This window comes from Folsomia candida, unplaced genomic scaffold (assembly GCF_002217175.1).
Source record: "Folsomia candida strain VU population unplaced genomic scaffold, ASM221717v1 Fcan01_Sc015, whole genome shotgun sequence".
Lineage (NCBI taxonomy): Eukaryota > Metazoa > Arthropoda > Collembola > Entomobryomorpha > Isotomidae > Folsomia > Folsomia candida.
The window spans coordinates 474,826-500,330 of record NW_019091207.1 but is presented as its reverse complement, the minus strand read 5'-3'; the positions used below and the strand labels follow the sequence as shown (position 1 = coordinate 500,330).

The 25,505-nt window shown below is 38.3% G+C and overlaps 1 protein-coding gene across 7 annotated transcripts in view; it reads left to right on the top strand.

Annotated features, from left to right (window-relative positions):
• LOC110856166 overlaps positions 1-25,505 on the top strand; it is a 147,475-nt gene that overhangs the window by 81,983 nt on the left and 39,987 nt on the right. For all 7 annotated transcript variants that reach the window (XM_035856882.1, XM_035856888.1, XM_035856887.1 and 4 more), the window contains exons 3-5: positions 12,567-13,053; positions 13,580-14,031; positions 14,500-14,928. In XM_035856882.1, coding sequence (XP_035712775.1) covers positions 12,890-13,053; positions 13,580-14,031; positions 14,500-14,928 — 1,045 coding nt within the window. In that variant the 5' untranslated portion in view covers positions 12,567-12,889. The remainder of the gene's footprint in view (positions 1-12,566; positions 13,054-13,579; positions 14,032-14,499; positions 14,929-25,505) is intronic.

Sequence of the window (25,505 nt, the reverse complement as noted above, 5' to 3'; positions counted from 1 at the left end):
TTTACTCAGTTGGTCCAAATTTATCATCACTTCTTGCATTCGGTCCCTGCTTATTTCAGGAAATGGAGGTGCAAACGCGTGAAATCCGATTGGAATAGGAGTGAAACAATTCTTTGTGTGGATTTAATGAGTCTCAACTGAGTAAACCGAGACGACGGAGTTTTATTAAATGCTGCCTCTGCACATTTACAAGTCTGACTCGGATTAAAAAAATCGTTAGTTGAGAAATCTGTTTTCGGTGCTATTATTATTTCGTGTCTACAATGAAAAACCATGTTCGTACCACCACACGAGTCAAAATATGCTCGAAAGCCAAATATAAAAAACAAATTGCTAAATTGTCTAACAATCAGACCCACTGGTTTTACTACGACCGGTACTGATCCCATAATAAAATCACATCGGGCGGGATGATATACGGACTTTCTATGTGTGTGCATATGTACAAAGTTAATTTACTATCTTACGTACGTCCTTTACACATGGCGTATAATGGCATTCAATCTTTTTCTAGTGACGCAATACATACTCTTTTACTCCACTTTGCCATCCTGGTTCAGTTGGGTTGGTATGTTCTTGACAAATATGCTGTCCTGTGTCGTCTGCATATGTATATGGCAAGCAGTGTGGCGGGTGCAAGGGTTAAACATGTGCAAGAAATAAGGGGGAGAAAGTGGTTTTTAAAGGGAAATATTTTGACCTGGGAGAAATGCAAGGGGCAAGAAACGACGCCCGGGCGCTATATTTCATAAAGCACGTGGCTTGATGCGCATATTTCTCCCAGTTTCTTGCATCTTACGTTTCTTGCGTGGTTTGCTTTTGCAGTGCAAGAAATGTAGCAAACCCGGTAGAAAGTGGTTTCTTGGAGCGGTTTGGCATGCAAAAAAAACAAGGCGCAAAAAATACGCCGCGTCGCTATACTTCATAAAGCACGTGACTAGATGGTACATATTTTTTGCACTTTCCCCCAGTTTCTGGCACCTCGCATTTCTTGCACTTCTTCCTTTGCATTGCAAGAAATGTAGCAAAACCCACCCGAACCGAAACACTGCAAATTCTCACACACCACGCTAAATATATGTGGAACCCAAAGATGAAACAAGCCTTGTTTTACTTGTACTTGTTCTCTCACCACAACAAACAAGCATGTACATCCACTTACACATACACACATGAGCTCAAACAACAACATTAAATCGTACCGATCTCCGTTATTTGGATGGTTTAGTATCTGCTGGTGTAAATTAAGGAGGAAAAGAGGAAATAATTCTCCTCCATAAAACTCTGCTGGATTCTACTCATGCATTTGGAGCATGAAGGAAAAAAAGCGACTTTGTCGATGTCTCGGCGGATTACGGGTTTGACTTTTGGATTGCCACTAGCAGCCTTAATGTGACGCTTTTCCCAAATACCGGAGAGAAGATGGATAGCCAATGAGTCAATAGTATGAAGAAAAATGTGAAAATTTTCTCGTTAAAATTGCGAAATTTGTGCCAAAACGTCTTTCAGCGTAGTTGATTTCCTCCTCGGTCCGCGTGCTTGGAGATGGCATGAGATACCTTTGGTTTTAAGAAATGATGCCATTCCAAAGAAAAAGAGAGAGATAGATACAGCAGATAAATAGTGGGGGTCGCAGTGCCCGCGGAAGGGTGGGGGGGACAGAGGGACAATGTCCCCAGGGGTGTTCTATGTCCCCATCATCTCCCCATCTTATATAAACCCCTCCCTCCCCTAACCTACAATGGTAATGTCCCCAAATACCGCTTCCGCGGCCACTGACGCCCCGTAATATTTCCTACAACCGGCAAAGTACTATTTGCATATCTGTGGATTTTTGTATGGGTGGAAAAACTTCTTTTTCCTTTGCCACAAACAAGTAAGCGAGATGGATTCTCTTTTCCTACTTCATTGAACAGCTACTAATGTCAACTTAATGATGTGTGCCGTTTCCGGTGATCTTTTTTCGGGAGCTTCAAGGTGGTATAGCGGATATGCATACCCGTTCGAGTAGATTTTTTAAATTTGCTAAGTTCTTCTTGAATGAGGTGTGGTTTGAGTTGTTTGCTTATTTTTCGGCTCTTTTTCCCCGCAAAGAACACACAAGTGAATGAGTGAGTGAGACGATTTTTTTACAGAGATACTCTGTCACTCTCGGGGCGACTTTGTGTTGTGTCTTTTGTGAAATTTTTCCATTTCTCGGTCTCAGGAATCCATCTCTTCCACGCTTTTCCGTCTCGAAAAGCAAGTCAAACGTGGAAAAGAAAAGAGGATTTCAGTACCCGCGGAAGCCGTGGGGACATTAAAATTGTAAGATAAGGGAGGGAGGGGTTTACATAACATGGGGACATCCGTGGGGACATTGCCCCTCTGCGCCCCCCCCCCACCCTTCCGCGGCCACTGGTAGAGAACAAACCCTAATGAATTTTTCAAGTTTGCCAAAAACCTTTGAGTAACAAGCAAAACTGAACTAAATTGCCTATTTTTTTCTATCCTACATGTGATTTACCACGGATATTAGTACGAGAAATGAGTCACAGTCACACACTTTTCTCGAAATTACTTTGCCTCCTCCTCCCACGTGGTAATTAAACCGTGAGTTTTTCGATCATTAAGAAAAATTAAGAAGGAGCGAAAGAGTAATAGAGTATTGACAGAGGAGAGAAAATTAAGAAAAAAAATCCTATCCAACTTTATAAAAATATGGAAGATGAAGATTGACAAGTTGACAATTATTGTAGTTTTGCTGCCCAAAAATCAGGACACAGATTTGTAGTGGCAAATACATAAACCGTAGAAAACCAAATGTAGGAATGGGGTGAAACAAGTATATAATGTCGCAAAAATAATGTGACCAGGGGGATGATCTCATTGATCCCAAAACTTGATAAGATGGGGTCATATGTTTCCAATCTCCCGTTATCCTGCGGACAGACAGACGGACGGACGGACAGACGGACAAAGTCTTAGCTTAATAGGGTTTCACCTATAATAAATCTGGGCAGGCAGATGTACATACATGAACCCAGCTTAGCTCTACTTTTAAAAGCTGTCCACTCATTCATTAATCTTCATAACAAAGAAAACAATGGTTTTGATAAAACTCGTCTTCATTTCATCATCATTCCTCAAAACGAGCACCACGTCCACGAGGAGGACGAATGTTAATGCACTTACGTATAAGCTACCTACACACCTTATCGGAAAGGCGAATCAGCAATTAATATTCAAAAAACAAGAGCAAATAATAAAGTGCAGGCAACAAACAAGGACGCAAAGAAGAGAAAGAGTTTCTTATAAAAACAAGCAAGCACACATCATGTCAGTGGCCGCGGAGGACAGAGGGACAATGTCCCCACGGTTGTTCGATGTCCGCATCATCTCCCCACCTTATATAAACCCGTCCCTCCCCCATCCTACAATTCTTACTTTCCCCAGATACCCCCCCACAGCTTCCGCGGCCACTGATCCCCACCTAACATGAGCTCATCATCATCATAAAGAACGTAATGTACCCACTGCCAAAGTTTGTTTGGTGTATTGACTCCATAAATAAAGAATAGGAACAATTGGATGGGGGAGAAATTGCAAAAAAATAATTTGACATTTCCTTTTTCAGACGGCAAACATTTGCTTTAAACTCGCCTTGAGCTACATAAAAATACATTCATAGTTTTGTCTTAAATACCAAATGAAATACATAAAATGCACACAAAGAAGAAATCCACAAATAATCTCTCACAGAGGCAAGACAGGCAGGAGATGAGTCAGGAATGTTTAAAATCTTCTCTCAAGAGGAGAGCAAAACTTTACGATTTTTATTTTACCATATAAACAGCCAGCCACATCCTATTATTGTCTCTCTTAACAAACTACTGTACAAACACATTTCAGATTGGACAAGTACATATTTAGACGGGAGGAATGCACAACAACGTTATTATGGAAGTTTTATGTGTGTAAAGTCAAGTGGGGCTTTTTAGAGTAGAAAAAATTTAGGCCAATTCTTTGAGAAATTTTGATCCATAAAATTCTGCAATGAAATGCAAACAGACCAGATAATCGAAAGGATCTCGTCAGTTTAGAAGATGTGACAGCAGGAGCAGAAGCAGAGAATAAAATTCACTTACAGTGGCCGCGGAAGCTGTGGGGACATCTGGGGACATAAATATTGTAGGATAAGAGAGTCCGGGGTTTATATATCTAGAATGGGGAGAGTATGCGGACGTCAAAAAACGGTGGGGACATTGTCACGCTTCCGCGGCCATTGAACATAATCATCTCTTCTCGTGCTATACATACTTTTATTTAATGGTTTAGATTCCCGACTTGGGTTGAATGCATGAACATTTTTCATTACAAGAATTACAACCATTTAATAAACAATATGGGAAGAAGTGACTGACAAGTTGGTTGAGATTTTTTTTGTTGTGTGTTGTTTTATTTTATTTTATGAGTAGAACCTTAAAAAGGAAATTATTACAACTTCCTAATCATTCCTAATATGTCTCTGTCTCTTGTTTTGTGTCATATTCGCCATTCCGTGGCGAGATGTGTGTTTGTTTTTCAGGAATTCTTGAGTGCACATATTCTTTAAAAATTGTCTGATTATGTTGTAATTTGTATTGTGTAATAGGATTCATGTTTTATATTGAGGGTATTCACGTCACCTATGGGAAACGTCGTAAATAAACTTTTATAAAATTTTACAAATATTTCTGAGGAAGATTAGCTGGTAAATTTCTTTAAACTTATTATTCAGAGTCTTTTTATTTTGTTGAAATTTGTAAAATTACTTTATAGAACTTTTTATAGATTTTTTTTATATTTAAAAAGCGTAAATTTACGAGATTTATGCAAATTCCATGCTTATTACGAACCTTCGTAAAATACTAAAGGTTACTGCGTCTTTTTATTTCCTAAAAATATTCCGAATGTACATTTTTCGCGTCAATCTTTTATAAATCGACAAATATTCGTGAATACCCCTATTATACAACTATTGAAAAAGCATAGTTTGATAATAACTTGATGATGAGGAATATTAATGCGGCAACGTTTCATGCCCAGAGAGAGACTATTTAGTAGCACATACATTTTACATATGTATGAACATACGCCATCAAACATGCGGATAACTTGAGCAGCCTCAAAGTTATTTAATTTCATGCCGTTTCACTTAATTTCATGGCATGATTATGTACCGACCGACCTCCTAGTGATTAAGATTTACTCGAAAGGACCAAATATGGTCATTTATATTCGCTAATGCGGCTTCCACCTTCTTATTAAGTCAGTAAGTAACAAGGTAGCATAGAAATTGGAATGGTTCCCAGCTCTATATGCACTTTATTAAGTATAAAGCTTCCATATTCATTATTTCAACAAATAATGCGCGAGAAAGCTTTTTAACATTTGTGCAAATTGCTTTTTGTGGTCAATCGTCATGTCATTTTGTTAACATTGTAGTTTACTTTTCATCCTTTGTGCATACGAAAGAATCCCCTTTCTCTGCCCGTCAGCAGACCATTTATTACTTGAGATTGTCTCAAAGAACGGCTTTTGATCCACCAATTTCCCAAATCCTAAATTCGTCCATTTTTCTTGTCTTTTTATTTGAATGTGAGCAGTGGCCGCGGAAGGGCGAGGGGACAGAGGGACAATGTCCCCATCGTCTGCACATGCTATATAAACCCATCCCTCCCCTATCCTACAATGTTAATGTCCCCACGGCTTCTGCGGCCACTGAAGAGATGTTCCATTTGTTAAGAAATACAGTGGCCTCATAAACGTGGGGACAGGGGACAATGTCCCCACGGCTATTCGATGTCCCTAATCATCTCCCCATCTTATATAAACCCCTCCCTCCCCCATCCTACAATGGAAAGGTCCCCAGATGTCCCCACAGCTTCCGCAGCCACGTGTATGATGAACTGTGAATTCATATTTAACCGTCATGTTTTGTAGGAAAAGATTATTCTTAAAATGGTGAAAACCTCGGATCACGTTACACTAAATTAAATTCCATTACGCAACAATTTTATTCAAATTTTTTACTCGTTAACACAAAAGTCAAAATTCTGACGGGACAGTAGCAAGAAAAAGGAGAAGCTCGTAATAATAAAGTTAGGGTTTAGCTGGCACATCGTTGTAGTGGGCTTTCAGCAGTAAAATTAAGATTAGCCTAACGAGGCTTAACTTATCCGTGGTAGAGGAAAATGTGAAGAAACTCTAGTGAAAGAAATCTCCAACTCCTTCTCGTCTCGTTCACTTGTCCGTAAAGTGACGCATGTAATTTTAAGATTTTCCACAAAAACGATGAAACCAAACCACACAAAGAAGTAATGTCCATATATGTACATACATACATAAAAGTGAGTGAGTGAATGCGGTGGTTTGGTTGGGTGACTGGTGAAACGGAAAAATGAAGAATGATCATATAATGTACCAGTAGAAATTTTTTGGTCGTACGGACAAGGGAGGTCTTCTAGCGGATGCGCTCAGATTTTGGGTAAATTAGTGGGAATGATGACAAATTTAATTAGTATGAAATTTACAAAAGACACGATGGGCACGTTTGGCAGATTTATTTGCATCCAAAGAGGAGAAAACGTGCAGTAAAGTCGACAAAATTTACACTTTCCAAATTTACTGCGCCATTTTTCTCCTCTTCGGATGCAAATATCTCTGCCAAACGTGCCCATTGGGAGATCCCGTCTTTCGCAAATTTCATACTAATTAAATTTGTCATAGATTGACACTAATTTACCCAAAATCGGATCCCATCCCCTGGGAGACCCCCCTTCTGAGGCATCATATGCATCCTTGGAGTGAAGTGTGTCTCATTTTTTCTATTTATTTAGTTTCATCTTTTTAACAAAAAGCTGAGAAAATGCAGCACACACACATACTTTCTTCTTCTTCCAAGAAGATAAAGCTCACATATTTAAGAGAGATTGAACAACGGGCGGATATTTCCCACCTCCCCGAAACTAATGTACATACGCACACAATGCAAACACATTTTCCTTCCATTTACACCCAAGACCAACAAAATGTTTCCTTTATTCTCTTCACAAACTTCCACATATTCACGGAGTTTACTTGCTTTTTGTTCTCATCGTCATCATGATTACAGGGAGAGGAGAGGAACACGCTTTTATGGAAAAGGGTTGCATCCAACTTTTGCATTGTGCTGCTCATTGTGCGGCATTCTAATTTTAAAACGCGATTGATTATTTATCATTAACGTCTACGAAGATAGTTACGAATCTTAAGTTGCCAACAAATAGGCACCTTTTGCATGCATACGAGCTTACGTATGTAAATGCATGCCAATAATAATCGTAATGAATTCGAATACTTTCATTTTCTCGCATTTACTTATTTATCCCACTCAAAAATTTGTTTTGCGTCGCATGCACCAACATCGTTAACGTCATTAACGAGGATTTCAATAGTTGAAAAATGTGGACGAGTTTTTTTACACAAATTTATGAACTGAATGTAATTGGGTTTGTGTAAAAATTTTAAATGTATGTATGTATTTTCGAATCGTGTTTATTACAAATATGCAATATGGATATAAATATTTGCAAAAATGAGATTTTCTGCGCACTAATTATTATAAGCACTCGTGCAAAAAAAATCCAGGGTTTGCTACATTTCTCACAGTGCAAAAAAAGAAATGCAGGAAATGCGAGGTGCAAGAAACTGGGAGAAAGTGCACGAAATATGCGCCATCTAGCCACGCGCCGTACGAAGGACAGCGGCCGGGTGTAGTTTCTTGCGCCTCGCATTTCTTGCAGGTCAAAATATTTACCAAAAAGCTGCAAAAAATCAATTCCTTGCCGTTATTTTTTGCAAGTTGTTACTTGCACCCGAGGCACTGAATGCAAACACAGGTGACAACCTCTCACTTTGACAAGACAACTTTTCTTTTGACATATCATACGCAAAAATCTTGTAATTTCACACAGAAATACAAATTAGTATGCACATGCATATGGATAATTGGAGCATACATATTTGGCTTTTTTGATAACTTTGAGCATGCTAGTTAGTTGGCCCTAAAGTCCAAATCAGTTTGACATAAAATTTGCAAGACTGCCACACAATTACGTATTTGTACATATGTACCAGGAGAGTGCTGATTATTTAACAGGTTTTCTCCCCACTCTTTTATTCTTTCTCTCTCTCTCCTTTGTCAATATTTATTACCACGCGATCCGTTAAGATTCAAGTTTTTGCTGTGTTATTTAAATTTCAAAGATATTTCAAGATCCTTCAAGATACTTTGACAGTCTCAAATTTATTGTGTCAGCATTCTTTATTGCATTTAGACTGCACTGGATTCAATAAATTGTTCAAGTCAGACTGCACAACAAAACCAGACCACCGGCCGTACTATAACATGCATAACATCTTATCGTATGTATGTAGTACCAGTTAGTTGAACTAGTAGCAGCCAGTCAGTAGTATTTTAATACAGTGCACAGCAAATAACGTAGCGAGAAAAATGAAGGTAGGGCTAGGTTAGGTCGTTAACTCATACAAAGGCAAAACAATTAAGAAGAAGCAGTGGCCGCGGAAGCTGTGGGGACATTAACATTGTAGGATAATGGGTTTATAAGTAGATGATGGGGGGACACTCGTGGGGACATTATCCCCACGCTTTCGCGGCCACTGTTAAGAAGTCTTGTTAAAGAAATTCCTCTTTGCATCATGTGCATATGTAAATATACATGAATTGCATGCGCAAACTTATACACACATACATCTTGATAAATCATACATAAATTTGAAAAATCATGCATAAATTGCATGACAAATTCGCTCCATGGATTTCCCAAATGTTAAATTTTCACACGCTTTAAAACAAAGCCACAATATGTACAATTTCTCAACCAAGGGACGCATAAGGGTTTAATTGCTTGTGTCATGTTGAAGTAGTTGTAAACTATGAATAAAATAATTTATTGCCACTTATTCGCCTTCCCCAATGAACCAATGCAGTGTCTAAATTTTTAGGGTGACTTCATAATTAAAAATAGCATAAACCACGTGCAACGGATCTAACTTTGTTAAAAAGTTATTATTCACAACTTATTTTCTCAATTGGTTAAAAACTAAAGAGCAGAAATTATCCGTTGTAACAAATGGGTCATTTGGGAGATGCGTTCTTTTGAAAAGATTTTAGCCACTCATTGCTCCGCTTTTGTCTCCTCTTCGTCGGATTAATTAATCACATTCAATTTCTGAATTTTTAAATTCAACGAAGAGAGAGAGAGGAGTTCACTTTTTATATTTTTATGGTTTATGAAGCACAATAAAAACGAGGATGACATGACGTGGTGCTGCGGCTGCTACTGGAATGATGTGAGAGTCGTCATCTCATCATTATAAATTACACATTAAATGTTGAATGTTGGTGGATGGCCAGGCCACCCTCCCATTTTTTCGTCATATTCCCAGGCACCGCATTCTCACTCAGGCATATTTATCAGGCACAGTGGCCGCGGAAGCTGTGGGGACGCCTGGGGATATTAGCATTGTAGAATATGTAGGGGTTTATGTAACACGGGGAGATGGTGGGGACTTCGGATCACCGTGGGGACATTGCCCCTCTACCCCCACCACTCTTCCGCGGCCACTGATCAAACCCACCACCAACCAGGAGAAGAAGAATAGTATAAAACTGGCAGTATTATTATTAAATAGAGAGTTTCTCCATCCAGCTTTAGGTATATACCTTTTTGGTTTTTATTGTGTTTTTCAACAACCATACATATACACTTCTCGGCCTGCTGTGATAATTACTGTGGAAAAACAAATGGCTACAAAACGCTGGAAATGCAGCCGTAATAAAAGGGATCTTCATTTAAATTTAAAATTTAAAAATGGCTCAAAAGCAAGCCGCTTTTGTAATGTAACATATCGTTTCCCGTTTCTCTCGGTACTTTGGCAGGCTGTATATTTATGGGCAACCAACACTTTTGGAATATGGGAAATAAATTATTACCAAAAAGCAAAGATTTATTGGTGTTATTAGTATGCAGAAGAAATGAGGTGGTGGTGGTGGTGTCGTTAAAAAATGGTCAACTTTCTCCTCCGCAGTGTTCCAACCTACCCCACCAAAAATTCTGTTAAGAGAACGTAGTCACATTTTGCATTGATTTTCGTCTCACCTGGAAAATTAGACCTTGCAAAAGTCTCAATTTGCTCATCTATGGCATGCCCACAAATTAAAGACACTTCCTTCACGACTAAAATAATGCAATTTCAAATTATTTTGAATTTTACACACTTTTAGCACTATTTCAAATCCACTCGAAATCTGCAATCATTTTTTTTCGCATGTACATATAATCCATGTATGAAATACGTCATTCTTCATTTACATTGTGCACCGTATTTTCCCGCACGTCCCATATATTTCTATTTTTATCTGGTTGCACTACAATTTTCATATGAATCTCTTCGGACCCACCACAGTAAATACATGCGAAGAATGATGCAAATCACACTGCAACAAAGCTTTTGAAAAACTCGACATTTATATCATTTCTTCTTTGATAAAAACACGCGTGTTTTGTGCTGCCATGCTCCCCTTGAAAAACCAGGTTTGTAATGAGAAAAGGAGGGTGAAGGGTGAAATGATATTCTATCCAGTGTGTTGATTCCTCCATGAATAGTAAAGAGACAGCCGGCTCTCTTGGTTTCGTTTTTCAGCATATATTCAAACTCATTCTCCATTTGGTGAGCTTACCTACTTGTAAATTTTCAGTTTGGACCAGAATTTGCATAATTTTCAGCTGATGATTGATGATTTATGATGTTACGTGGAAACATTAGAGAGATGAATATATATGTCGGGTTGAGCACAAAAGAGGGAAAGGGTTCCACCAACTCGATACCAGTGGCCGCGGAAGCTGTGGGGACATTAAAATTGTAGGATAGGGGAGGGAGGTGTTTATATAAGATGGGGAGATGATGAATAACCGTGGAGACATTGTCCCTCTGCCCCCACCCCTCCGCAGCCACTGCAAGTACGCACTACTACAGGCGCCGGTGTTTCCTTTGAAACTTTTGAAATCTCCGTTGGACTCACTACTTCCAAAAAATGAGCTAAATACTAAATGGATGGACGAAATAATGAAAGAAGTAAAAAGACCTGAATAAAATATGCATTGCATGTGATGCACTGTACAAAAGTCCATTATTTTTATTAATTTTATTGCACTCTCTTACTTACAATCCATGCATGCACGCACAGGCGGCCGGTCGACGACGGTCGTATGGCGCTCATTTACACCAAAAAATGATCAAGTACAAGGAAAATAATTCTAGTAAAAAAGCTGTATTTGCGTACAGTGGCCGCGAAGACGTGGGGACAGATGGACAATGTCCCCACGGTTGATCGATAACCCCATCATCTCCCCATCTTATATACACCCCTCCCTCCCCCCATCCTACAATATTAATGTCCCCACAGCTTCCGCGGCCACTGTTTACATATGTACTCCACCTTATTTCATGTCAACCAAGTAACTAACTAACAAGGCGAAAAAAAAACCTTGTTAATGAAAAATGCTTAAGTAACTAACTAACGTTTAAAAGGTGTACGTACACAAACGGGCAGGCAGGTGAGGTTAGGTGACTAATACACATTTTTTAATTTCTCTCATATTTGCATATGTACAAATCCGTAATAAATAAAAGGAAAGTTGGTTCGTCGGGTTTAAAAAAACGTGCATGGCCACGTCGAATTCATATTTTTATTATTTCATTTTCATTTTCCTCCTCTATGAATTTTGATTTCTATTGAATCGAACATGAATAAGAGAAAGACATATTTTACGAGATTTGCATATTGCTAGTGTTTTACAGCTGAAAGGGGAGATAGCACAAAACATATTGAATATCGAATATCTGATTTGATGTGAGGCACGATTGACGATCGATTAATATTCACATTTAGCATTCATTCGTAAAAATTATTGCTTCACGCTCGTTTTTTTTATTGATGAAACTGACATAAACATGCATGCCTCATATGAACATACATTCGTATTTATGCAGATCAGTTTGTTTGAATTGAATTTCGCTACAATTACGACACAATGAGAAAAGTCGGCTTGATGCGTTACTAAAAAAAAATCTAAATTCTATATAAAATATCAAATTCAAATATTGATTGATTAATGGATTCCATTAGAGTAATTCTATTGGTACTTAGGCCACATGTAAAAGCTTCTCTCTTTTCGTATCGTATGTATGCAGTGGCCGCGGAAGCTTGAGGGGACGCAGAGGGGGAACAATGTCCCCACGGTTATTCGATGTCCTTATCATGTTATATAAACCCCTCCCTCCCCTATCCTACAATGTTAATGTCCCCAGATGTCCCCAGAACTTCCGCGGCCACTGGCTATATGCATACTTTTCATAATATTTCATCCTCCATAAATGTCATGCACACATTTGTGTTGCAATTCTTAAAAAACATGTCCGACTTGAATTTTCATTTAAATCTAAATAAATAATTATTTATTCATTTTTTTTACTTCCAGAAACGGATTAAGAGTCAACTGAAGCGTGAAGACGAGCTAAAAAACGATTTATCAAAGAAACCAAAGCAAGGAAAAGGCATCGTAGTCAGTCGAATCAAATCAACAAAAGTCAAGTCAACCCTCGATCAACACCAAAGATTTAATCGTCATCAATACAAATGCAAATACTTGAAATGTACACCTGGAAGGACTTGAACGTATAATAATATAAAAAAAGAGATGAATTCCCACTGATGATTGACAAGCGGGCTAATAATAATCCTAGCAATAAATCACTGCTTTTGGTGAGCTAACCCATCGTGGGGGTACAAATTGGATGAGGCATGTCCACCGTGGCAGGGATGTTTTTTATGCAAAATCCAGGAACGACGCCGGGCGGAGGAACGACGGGGAGGGGAATTCCACCCAACTCCGGAGGGGAAGAATGTCCTGAAACGGAAAATATTAATCAGGAAAGTGACGAGGACAATACGAGTTGTAGTGCCAGGTGAGTTGGTTAATTGTCACTATTTTAAACTATCATTTACTTATCATTAATGATAAGGTGTCATTATGCATATTTTTGGCGGATATGGATGTATTTATTTTTTCTACTTTTTCATTTGATGGTGACCGATGGTCAAATTTTGTGGGGTTTTGTTCCATAATAACTCTTACAGACCAGACAAATTTCTAAATATTTTTTTAAAATTTTTTTATTATTTTTTTTACATATCTCTAAGTTTTCAGAAATATGTTTAGCTATATGTTCAACTGAAATATGTTCAACTAGTTTCGCAATTATTTGAAAAATACGCAAATATTTTACATATTTTTTCAAAAATAAATATACTTTGTAAATATTTCAACGACGTGAGACAAAAGGTTTTGCTCAGAGACAATGAAAAATCCAGAGCAAAATCCAAGCTATATTTTGCGAAAATGTTTTTTTTGTTAATATTTTGCCCTTTTTTGTAAACATTTTGGCATTTTTTTCGTAAATCCATAATTATCATTGTATTTTCTCCATACAGTGAAATCGGATGTGATCTCAGCCTCTCAGCCTCCAACAACAACAACAAATCCCCCGACTCCCACGTGCACAGTTCTTCCTCGAGAAAAAATAAGAGGAAGAACTTCAAACCCAGAAACATTCTGGAATATGCGGGTTCCGACGAGGAACAGGAACATCACCACCACAACAATCGTCCCCAGTTGAGCAAGTATCACAAACCGAGTCGGCAGTATGCCTCCTCCCAACAACGCCACGGCCACGAGATGAATTGCGATGAGGAGGAAAATGAGAATCCTCGCAGCCCGAGTGAATCCTCCATTCCGGAAAAGGTCAATGGGGTCGACTTAAGAATGGACTTGGACGGGATGGGGAACAATGAGGAGGAAGAATCCGGTGAATCTGAGGACAATTCTGAGGAGGATAATAATCACGGTTCTTCCCATATTGATGGTCCCTTGGACCTTCGAGATTGTAAGTGATCGCTCTTAATGTTAAACATCCCGAGTAGAAAGCAGTGTGTCGAATTCTGCAGTAATTGACAAAAGCTTGATGCATAAAGTATTCTGCATAATTTTTGGTACACAATCCTGCAGAAAATTTGTTTCCGATCAAAATTTTGATCGATTTTATTATGCAGAACATTTGATCGGTTTTATTCTGCATAAAATTTCTGTCGGTTTTTATTCTACAGAAAATTTCTATCAGTTTTAACCTGTAGAAAATTTCTATCGGTTTTATTCTGCAAAACCGTAAGTGCATAATTCTGCGCTTTCTGCATAAAACGCTCTGAATAAAGTTTTTCTGCAAAAAAAAACTGGGCCAAATTTCTGCAGGAAAGCGGTTAAAATTTTTACTGTGATTAACCAGACCTACTAATTGCACCAAAGTCGCAAATTTATCACGTGATTCCACTAATATTTCAATATCCCATCCACCCAGATTCCAGCAAATCCTGGCACCAGTCCTCCCACTCTTCCTCCAAGGAGAAAGAAGCCCTCGCCGTGCGGAGCCTTTTAAGCAATTTAAACAATAATGTGAACGACCCCGCGTCCTTTTTGAATCATTCGTTCGCCGCTGCCGCGGCCGCGGTGAGTAACAACATCCCGCTCGGATTAGGGATGGGAATGGACCTCCGGATGGCGGGTCATCGCAGCGAACAGCATTACGACGAGGCGCGGGGGACGGGGGACGTGCTTCCCAGCAGCACCACGAACCCCAGTGGTGGTTCGCACTTGAACAACAATAACATTTCTGCCCACAACAATAACAACAATCATCACCCCAGTGCCGCCGTGCTGAACGATTTTGCCGAAAATACGATGAAGGAGCTTCTAAGTTTGTATGGAATTACGGATGGACATCGACAAGGTCAGTGTACACGCATTTTTCAATTAAAATGACTCGGCTCTACTATTCCTTAAGTAGTTTGTTAAGATTAGCAATCAATCAGTGGCCGCTGAAGGGTGGGACAATGTCCCCAACAATAAACCACCTCCGTGGTTTACAAAATTTCTCAATTCCTAGTAAGAAAACCTGTCAAAACTAAAGTTTTTCCAAATTTTGTGGTATTACACACCAAGTAAAATGCTCAAAATTAAGGGGAGATTATGTACATACAGTGACCGCGGAAGTGTGTGGACAGAGGGACAATATGTCCCCACGGTTATTCGATGCCCACATCTTATATAAACCCCTCCCTCCCCTAAAATCTTAATGTCCCCACACCTTCCGCGGCCACTGTTTTAGCAATCAACACATTCTGAACAAACATAGCAAATTTAGATTTTTCGCTGCAAAAATACGACATTGTTGAGAATATAGCCAATTATTACGCAACAACCATACATACATGCCTGGAGCAGAATGAGACTAATTTTCGAGTTAGTAGAAGCAAAGCAATTTGTACTTTTGAGGAGTAATTGTAAGTAGTTCTTTTCGAGGTGGTGGTGAATTGGTGATGTCCATCAGAGTCCGAGCGAGTCGGGGGTATATATTTTGTATTTACGGAAAAAAATTCAAATTCCAAAATATCTATCGAAGGAACAATGGACTTTGTGAACAATGGGACCCACGGGGGGGATTGCATCACCGACAAGTATTCAATCTCTTTTTTACACATCATTCGATTCAAGGAAAGCAGCAACCGACCAGCCAGTCACTAATCGCTGTTTCGAGGATAAATAAATTTATTAAGATGCATGCTCCTTTTAGAATCTCAGCAGATATAAAAATAAAATCAAAATAATTCCGTCATTTACGACAGTGGCCGCGGAAACAGAGGGACAATTTTGATGTCCTCTACGTTATATAAACCCGGTCCTCCCCTTATCCTACAATTTAAATGTCCCCACAGCTTCCGCGGCCAATGGTTAACTATTTATCATATTTAGTACGTATTTTAGCTGGCAAGATTTTTAGAATTCCTTCTCTCTTTATGCCTCTGCTGGTTGGTTGGGATTGACTTGACGCATGAATGCTTCTAATGATAATCCCCATTCAATTCAAAATTAAATGGTTTCATCTGACTCGCAATCCTTAAATAAATCTTTACAATGAAAAGCAAAACAAAATACCAAATGCACCAAAACCAAACCAAATGTTGGGAAAGAGTTTAGCCAAATATGGGAATGAAAAATAAAAATTTTATAAATGTCACTCTCCAACATAAAAAAAAACTTTACTCGTTTACGCATTTTCTTAATCATACATAGATATTTGACAAGTACAAAATTCGATGGTACAGAAAAGTTAAAAATATATTTAAAAAAAATCTCCATGAAAAATAAAAATTTTATAAATGTCATTCCAACCTAAGCAAAAATACTTCAAAAAACTTTACTCATTTTCTTAATCATATTTGGCAATGGCGAGTCCAAAAATTTGATGGGTTTATAATATTTGTTAGTGCAGAAAAGTTAAAAATTAAAAAAAGAACTCGAATATTTACACATTCACTTGACACTTGGTTTGTGCGACTTTTTACCACTTTTAAGCACATTTGAGACGAGTGGAAGTTGACTCAAGAAGAAGAAATAAATGGGCTGACTAACAGTTTCTGAAAAAAGTGCATGGTGAAGCACAACAAATAAGGAATAAATACGGAGGTGAGGTGATGTGGTTTGGTTGATGACTATGATAATTTTTGGACTCAGGTATTATTATTATTTCGATGAAGAATGAGAAAAGAAACACTCGATCGAGTCACACAAGTTATTAAGAAGTCTCTCTCTCTCTCCAGTTTTTTGTCTATTTATCACATCGCAGGAGGAATTCTTTAAGTAACTGGTCAAACAATTGGTGAGAGGGACAAAATTATCTGTATTTTTATAAATAGAAAGAATAATCCATCTTGCTTACAACTGCCTCGAAATTCATAAATATTCCGTCTCCGCTACAGTACAGACATCAATCCATATTCATTTCAACAATTCATCATATTTTCAAAGGGTGTACAGATGAGATGTACTTTTCCTTTACAAGTGGTTAATAGTAAATAGTAGCGTGGAATAATATTCTTCCAACCAATTTGACTTGCATTCCCCATGCACCGTAAATTCCAACTTGGACACACTTTAGGCCCCCATCTCGACACGAGCATGTGTCCACGTCCACAAATCCAATGTCAGGTGCGTGGTTTTAGGGTATCATCAACTTAAAACTAAGAAAAACATTGAAATGAAATACGATTACTAATTCCACAGCTAATTCCGCTTGTCACTTTTTCGGATTTTAAAGTGGTATAAAAAAGAAATTGGACATCATGTCGAGTTACGGGTGAAAAAAATGATGAGGAAATATTAGTTTTGATTCTGTTAAGTACTCACTTTTCTTGTTAGCGTGCCTATTTATTTATTTATCTATCTTTATATTTTTAAAGTCTGATTGAGACGCGGAGTTGAAGATGGTATGAAAAAAATGAAATGCAGTTGCTGTCTCCACTTTTATGAGGGATTTGTTCCTTGGCCCAATGGTGATTGGTATTAATGGGGTTCGGAGGTTTAAAGTCAGGTGCAATTATATTTACAAATGGCTCAAATATACATATTCCAATGTTGGAAAGGGTTGAAAATATCGGTAAATGCCGAGGACGGAGAAAAATTGGACAATTTTAAGCGGTAAACCTCCCTAATTAATCAAACCCTCGTGTGTACCCTCTTCTACTTGATGATGTACTCGTACACGTACATATCTCACATTTAATGAATACTGACTGGAAACGAATTCAACACCGTTGAGAAGGTATGAAGAAGAGGGTGATTTTTTGTATAGATTGGTGTACTCCACATGGCCGTGTAAAATTCTTACTCATGCACCACTACCATTCTCGTATTCATAGATTGGTATTTAGTTAATATGTGGATCCACACCGTCACCATCAGTGGCCGCGGAAGGTGTGGGGACATTAACATTGTAGGATAGGAGAGGAAGGGGTTTATATTAGATGGGGAGATGATGCGGACATCGAACAACCGTGGGGACATTGTCCCTCTGTCCTCCACGGCCACTGGTCACCATGACTTGTTACGTACCCATTTTTACCTGAAGGGAGAACAAGAATCTGTAATAAGGCGTAAATTTAAATAAGCCACATTAACCAGGGAGAGATTTCCATAAATGTTCAATCAACACGGGGACCATCCAAAAGCTGGAAAGTCCGTCGTCCATTCTTCTCAACCCTTTTCAATCCTGGCGAGCCATTGTTGCCTGATTGTTCCCCATGAAAAAGATGGTTGTTTGTAATTTTGTAAAATTTTCACAATGAAAAAGACCTGAAAAACGCGGCATTATAAGCAAGTAAATTGTAAGTTGGGGTGCAAAACAAGGTACACAACAGAATATAACAAACCCAATCCTTTTAAGCCCCTGCTTCAAGTTTGTTTTGCTTTTACTTTACGTAATTCATTTCATTTCGTCGTCCGTTCATGGAAAATGTGGTGCATGGACACTTGAATACCAAATTACTACACAGAATAATAAGAAAGGACTTGAGTCCAGACTGTGTGTGTGACGATAAAAAATTCATTTCGCTCTAATGGCATGTCCATCCATTGGTTAGTGTGTGACCATTATCAATTTTACTTTGAATGGTGTTCAATCCAAAAGGAGAGAAAATTGTGGTGGATGGTAAATTGTGAAAAAATTGAGAAAAACACGACCAACACAAAAGATTGTATAACTCCACCAATCTTTTGAAGAAATCCATAAATGGTTTCCAAATTTAAGCTTGTAGATACGTACTCCAATATAAATATTAGACAATATAATTCTCATTATTTTTGCAGTAGTGGCCAGGCCACCAAAGAGTGTACAGTGGCCGCGGAAGGGGTGGGGACATGCGGGGGCGTTAATATTGTAGGGTAGGGGAGAAACGGGTTTATATAAGATAGGCATATGATGGAGGAATAACTATGATGGGGACATTGTCTCCATCCTTCCGCGGCCACTGCTCACAAAATATTTATCTGTTATGTAAGCCACTAATATTATCACAATCCTTCTTCTCAGAATTGATTTGGGTAGTACAAACTTCAAAAAAAGAATATTGCAAATTATTTTTTTGTGGTTATCGATTGATTTTAATTGTTGACACCTCACTCACTCAAGGAGTCCTTGGAATGGGACGGAGTTATATTATTTATTATGTAATATGCAAATACTCCCAATGTCCAAGTTACAGATGGGATTACACGTGTTTCAATCCTTCGTTTTATACAAGTTTTAACTTCTTGTTTGATTTAATCTCGCTTTGGGTTTAAGCCCAATAGAGACACGCTCCTCCACAAATATACCCAATATTCAGAGAATAATTATTATTACAACATAATACTTCATTAATGCTGCCATTAGTATGTAACGTAGGCATCATCATTATTAGTCAGCATCATCCACCACCACCAATCTTGTACTGGTGAATAGATGATCAATTTATTGAAGAGTGTATGTAAGGAATGCACCAAAAACTTCCTATTCTCTCCTCTCCTCCTAAGTAGGCTCAAGGGCATTTAATAAATCCCATCCCATCTTTCATCTCTTTTCAAATTCTGTGTTTCAACTTTTTTTCCCCCGTTCTGAACTGAAAATCTCTCAAAAAACTTTTTTCCCTCAGATACAAAATGAAACGAAAGAGTTAAATGGAAGTTAAGTTATTGTAGGAGAGATTTATTTTATTATCCACCATCCAACCAACGCTACGTTAACGTTATTATATTATGGATGATGATGAGTAGCCCAACCTTGAAGGAATCCTTCTTTTATCAGCTCATTTCATTTTGAAAAATCTATCGTTATTTGTCTTACTTTGAGAGCCTCTTTTACCATAAAGTCCACGTCCACGTCGTAAGTGGGATAAAACCCCATTAATACTCGTGTACCACACCAGACCAGAGACCACAAACACAAAAGCATGCCAAGTCAGCCTCGAGACATATGATCTGCTTCTTCTTCTTCTTCTTCCAGTATAATAATAATAAGAAAAGAGTGAAAAAAAGCCATCTTATCCACGAACGACACACCAGTGAACCAAATACTGAAATCTTTACTTCCAAAATGCGTATAGCTTTCTTTCTTAGCTCGTTTCGTTTTCGTCTTGTTGTAGACAAAAAATATTGAAAGAAGAATTTTGGACAATGATTAATTATGGATGGAGAGATTTGACTTGACGGGAGAAAGATCCCATATCCAAAATCCCTCCTGTGTCTTGCACTCAATAGTCATAATCAGCAGCAGGAGTAGGAGAAGAAGAGCTATTTAGTTATTTAGATATTGGTTGGCTTTTCGGTATTATTGGAGAGATGCAGATGAGGAGAGGAACAGTATGGAGGAGAACAATCCGATTGGAACATTATGCATGTTCTTATTACAATGCACACGCCACGCCACGACATGCCTGCCACACCGCAGAAAGCAAAAAACAAATCCTCGGTTTCCAGACTTCTCAACTCTCTAAATTTGAATGTGTCATATTTTTTAGTACGGAGAGCATAATGCACAATGCACACCACATTCCGTCAACCAAATCTATCATCCTTCCGAGCAGTGAATATCACAAAAATAAAAGGGAAAATTCCTCATGGACGGTTAAATATTATAATTTTCTTGTCTCTCCCCTTAAATAAGTTTGAATTTATTTTGGTGTTCCAGTGTCAGGTGCACTTTTGCTTCTTCCTTGAATTTATTTAATAAGCTCATGCACACTTGGAAATAAAAATTCCACAAAAAAAAGAAGAAGATGAGCAGTAGCAGACTGACCAGTGGTCTGGTCGGTAGCTGGGCAAGACGACGTCCAGCCAGGGCCCGTGTCTTCATTAAAGTCAACATCTTCACCTGGGTGGATATTTTTATGAGCTTAGTTTTTCCACTTTTATATATTTTGGTATAAAAAAATATTCTAGTTTGGAACAGTTCTCTCTTATCTTTAGATAAGGTTTTGTGCCATTTTTAAAGCGATCTATTTAATCCCGTATCCAAGGAAGAAGAAGGATGACACACGAGGCAAAATGAGACCTCTCTTATCACGTGCATTTAGACAATCGTGACGATAAGATGATATCAAGGCTTTAAAGCGATCGTACCCAGCAGAAGGCAACATGAGGCAAAATGAGACTTTGAACAAGAAGCGAGATTTTTTTCCTTCAACGAACAACCAAATGGGCCAATGTCGTAATGAAAAAGGTAAAAAAGGGTGCACTTTCTGTAACACGATACACACATTCAGCTTCAGCACCCAGCAAACTTCGTGAGTTTCGTGGACTACTCACTTACTCACTCGCTTACATAATAAAAATCAGGCATTCGTCGGACATTCTCTTTTTTTACGTAAGAAAAATGTGTATGTGTGAGGTGAATTTTTTCGTAAAAAATTTGACAAATTTGTGTGGGCGTTGCAGAAATTCACTTTAAATTCACTTTCCGGTTTTTAATGAAGCGTTTGAGAAGAGGGAGGCGTTACGCAGGAGCAGCGCAGCACACACGCGACGTGTATTACTGTCAATCTCCCAGTATTTGTGATTTCTCACTTTTTCTGGGAGATTACAGGAAAAACGTCGGTTTTTAGGGGAGGTTCATACTTCTTCATGCGCGTTTTGGTGAAATCGCTGAGATTTGGGTTGGTATAAAACGGCGTAAAGACCACCTCCCAGCGTCTGTCAGCAACTGTCTCATTTTTTCCCCAAAATGCTATTCTACTTCGTTCCTTCGTATTTAAATGGGAAGAATCGCTGAAATATGTATGTTTTTAATAAAAATGCCAAAATAGTTTCAAAGCATGTTCGAAAAAAAGAAGAATTTTCATAAAATTTGCATCTTTGAATATAAATTCTCTGGATTTTTTTGAGATCCAATTTCTTCGAACAAAAAAAAATTGTTTCACATCGTTGAAATATTTACAAAATGTACACATTTTTGAAAAAAAAATTTAAAAGACGTACGTATTTTTTCAAATAATAGCGGAAATATTTATATGTCTGAAAACCTAAAAATACGCAACAATATTTCGAAATTTTTGTGATCTATTTTTGTGTCGGTCGTCATCAAATGAAAAACTTGAAAATGCATACATATCCGCCCTCTGGTAATTTATGTAAATGAATAGGTAGCCATTTTTAAATTCTAAAAATCCTTTAAAATCTCCCAATTCTAATGAATATGCGTGTCCCATACAGAATTAAAAATAAGGAGTAGCTAGCCACACATTTCGCATCATTTGGTTGGCCAATAGTTAACCACCCAATTGTATGCCTTCACCTCGGATTATCTCATCGATTATTTGAAGGGAAACTATTAATATCTTTGAGAAACTGTCAAGTGTCAGTCAGTCAGCCAAACTGGCAGTTGCACTTGCTTCGTTGTTTGGGTGTTTCGTTTAAAATTTGAATACCAATTTTCATTGGATTTCACTGATTTCTGCTCACTCCTGTTTCTCTTCAGCATCGTTCTTTTAATTTTTTATTAGCTGACTACAGTGGCCGCGGAAGCCGTGGGGGCATCTGGGGACGCTAACATTGTAGGATAGGGGAGTGAGGGGTTTGTATAACATGGGGAGATGATGATGCGGACACCGAATAACCGTGGGGACATTGCCCCTCTGTCCCCTCAAGCTTCCGCGGCCACTGCTACGTACGTATGCACATATGTAGATGCAGATTGAATCCAGACCTGAATAATATTGCATGCGCTGCAAAGAGTTTGACGATTCAAGACAATCAAAGACCACATACTGCGTCCATTAATGAGTAAATTCTTATCAGCATCAAACAAATTTTCCGTTTTGTAAGACGACCGAATGGATCTCAATTCTCAATCTGTACGTCCACTCGAACCTTCTACCCACACATTTATTCAATGTTCTCCTCTAATTGCTCCCCTTATCTCGCTCGAGAACAGGAGGGTGCTGTCTGTCTCTGATCAAAAAGTAATTTTCTATTTTGGGACGATTGCATCTCGAAATTAATGCCTTCCTCCAATACTTTTGGACAAAAATGAAGAAAATCATAATAATAATCAAGATTTCATTTTTTTTTCGGGACGAGACATGAATTTGAATGCAAATATTATTAATGGCGGAGTTGCATCATCGATTCGATTCCGGGTACGTAAGCGTATCGTCGTCATCATCGTTCATTGTCAGGATAATTATCGAGTAGTTGGGAAAAGGTAGGGTTTCGTGGCTTGCGGGTGAGCTGGGAGAAACGGGAGAAATGTGAGGTGCTAAAAACTGGGAGAAATTTGCGCGATTTAGTCACGCGCCGTATGAAGTATAGCGGCGAGAAGGATTTTCTTGCGCCTTGCATTTCTTGCAGGTCAAATTAGCTGCAAAAAAACACTTTCTTGCAGTTATTTCGTAAAAGTGCAAAGCAAAAGAAATGCGAGGTGCTAAAAACTGGGAGAAAGTGCGAGAAATAAGCGCCATCTAGCCACGCGCCGTATGAAAGTATGCGCAGCGGGACCTAGTTTCTTGCGCCTTGCATTTCTTCCAGGTCAAAATATTTCCCTGCAAGAAACCACTTTCTCCCCCTTATTTCTTGCATGTCGTTACTTTACCCCCGAAACACTGGTAGATAAAACTGCATACACATTTTTATCAAGTATTAATAGAACTCCAAATATTTTTAAGCATACATACATACAATTAATTGAAACCGTTTAATATTCCAAGAGCAAAACAAGCTCTTGAGGAAAAAAGGGTTAAAGAATTTAGAGACTGAAGAATTAAGCGACATTGACATTATTATAATTAGCCAAAAATCCAACCAGACTTTAATTATCGCTCCGTTTTATGTAGAAGATGTACATACTTTTAGCTTCCGCTTACTTAATTGCGGTCGACTGTGTTCTTGTATAACAAGAAATAATTCACTCTTTCTCTGTACTGGGTGACGTATTTAAGACAAATGCGCACAAGTCATAAAAAATGGAAGAAAAATCGTGAATAAAAGTCTCTCCTGCGTTAAAAAAGCCAGACTTACTTAAGTAAATCTGCTGCCCTGCCATACTTTGAATTTCTTTGAAGAGAGTCAGTCCAAACGTCCATCCACATTAAATTAAACCATAAAAATAAAAACGCAAAAACAAAATTACACAAACATTAGTTTCGTTCGTCCAAGCAAACAATTTATTGCATAAACAAATGAGAAGAGAAACTCTGAGAATCAAGTAGAAAAGAATAATTAAACAGTAAACTAAAGTACGTATGGGAGAAGAGGGATACAGTGGCCGCGGAAGAAGCCGTGGGGACATTGACATTGTAGGAGGGAGGGGTTTGTATAAGATGAGCCGTGGGGACATGTGGGGACATTAAAATTGTAGGAGGGAGAAGTTTTTATAAGATGATGGGGACATTGTCCCTCTGTCCACACGCTTCCGCGGGCACTGTGGAAGTGGTGAATGAAAATATGTATGCATTTTCGAGTGGTTGCGGAAGCTGTGGGGACATTGCCATTGGGAGGGAGTGGTTTATATAAGATGGGGACATCGAACAACCGTGGGGACATTGCCCCCCTGCCCCCACCCCGATTCCGCGGCCACTGTGTGTCCACACATGTAAAGTATGTCTTCTTGTTGCTTCAGCATTTAGCATTTGATAAGATAAAAGTAAATAATGAAATGAAGAATAAATGCCACCTCGGACTCGGAATGACTGCCTATTTCCAACGCCACGTAGATATTTCTTTGCTTTTAATAAAGCGAGCAAAAAGCAAGAAAAAAATATTACTCAGAGACAGAGACCTCTTGAAAGTCAAAGCAAGCAAGCAATCATTTCACGTTTTAATGTTTTCCTTGTATAAATTTAGGTTCTTTTATTTTACTGAATTTAGCCATGAAGAATATGAATATGAATATGCCGTGTCTGCATAAGTAAGCTTAAGTACGTGCATGTTGTGTATTCAAGTGTCGTGTTTCTTATAAAAAATTAAAGTTAGCTTGGCATGTCATCGGCATGGTTGGCTTGGTCTCTTCTGGAGGAGGAGGAAGGAAAATCAAACAGTTTTCATATGTACTCATTTACTTAAAAGTTTCTTGAATGCACTTCCCCGTACTTTGTCCACAAAAATGTGTACGTATTTACGTACTTGGGAACCCTTTCCAATAAAAATTATTCAAATTCAAGTATATTCTTTGAAAAAGAAAAATTTATGTGGGAAGGAAGAAAGAAAAGATGTAGCCGTAAAATAAAGTGTTTTTGGCTGATTAACCAAACTGCTGTAATGAGGAGGAAGAAGGACGAAAATGTTATTACGCTTTTTTAGAATGACTGTAATGGCTTTGATGATATAAAATTTTATGAATTGTGAGGAAAACTTTAGAGTCCAGAATTTTTAAGGATTTGATGTTCATAGATGTTCATTTTTTTAAAGCCCGAGCCAGGACTTATGTACCCTTCATGACTTTCTGCCTGTGTATCAATTATGCTCCTAAAACTTATCCAATCAACTTGAAATTTTGCACAC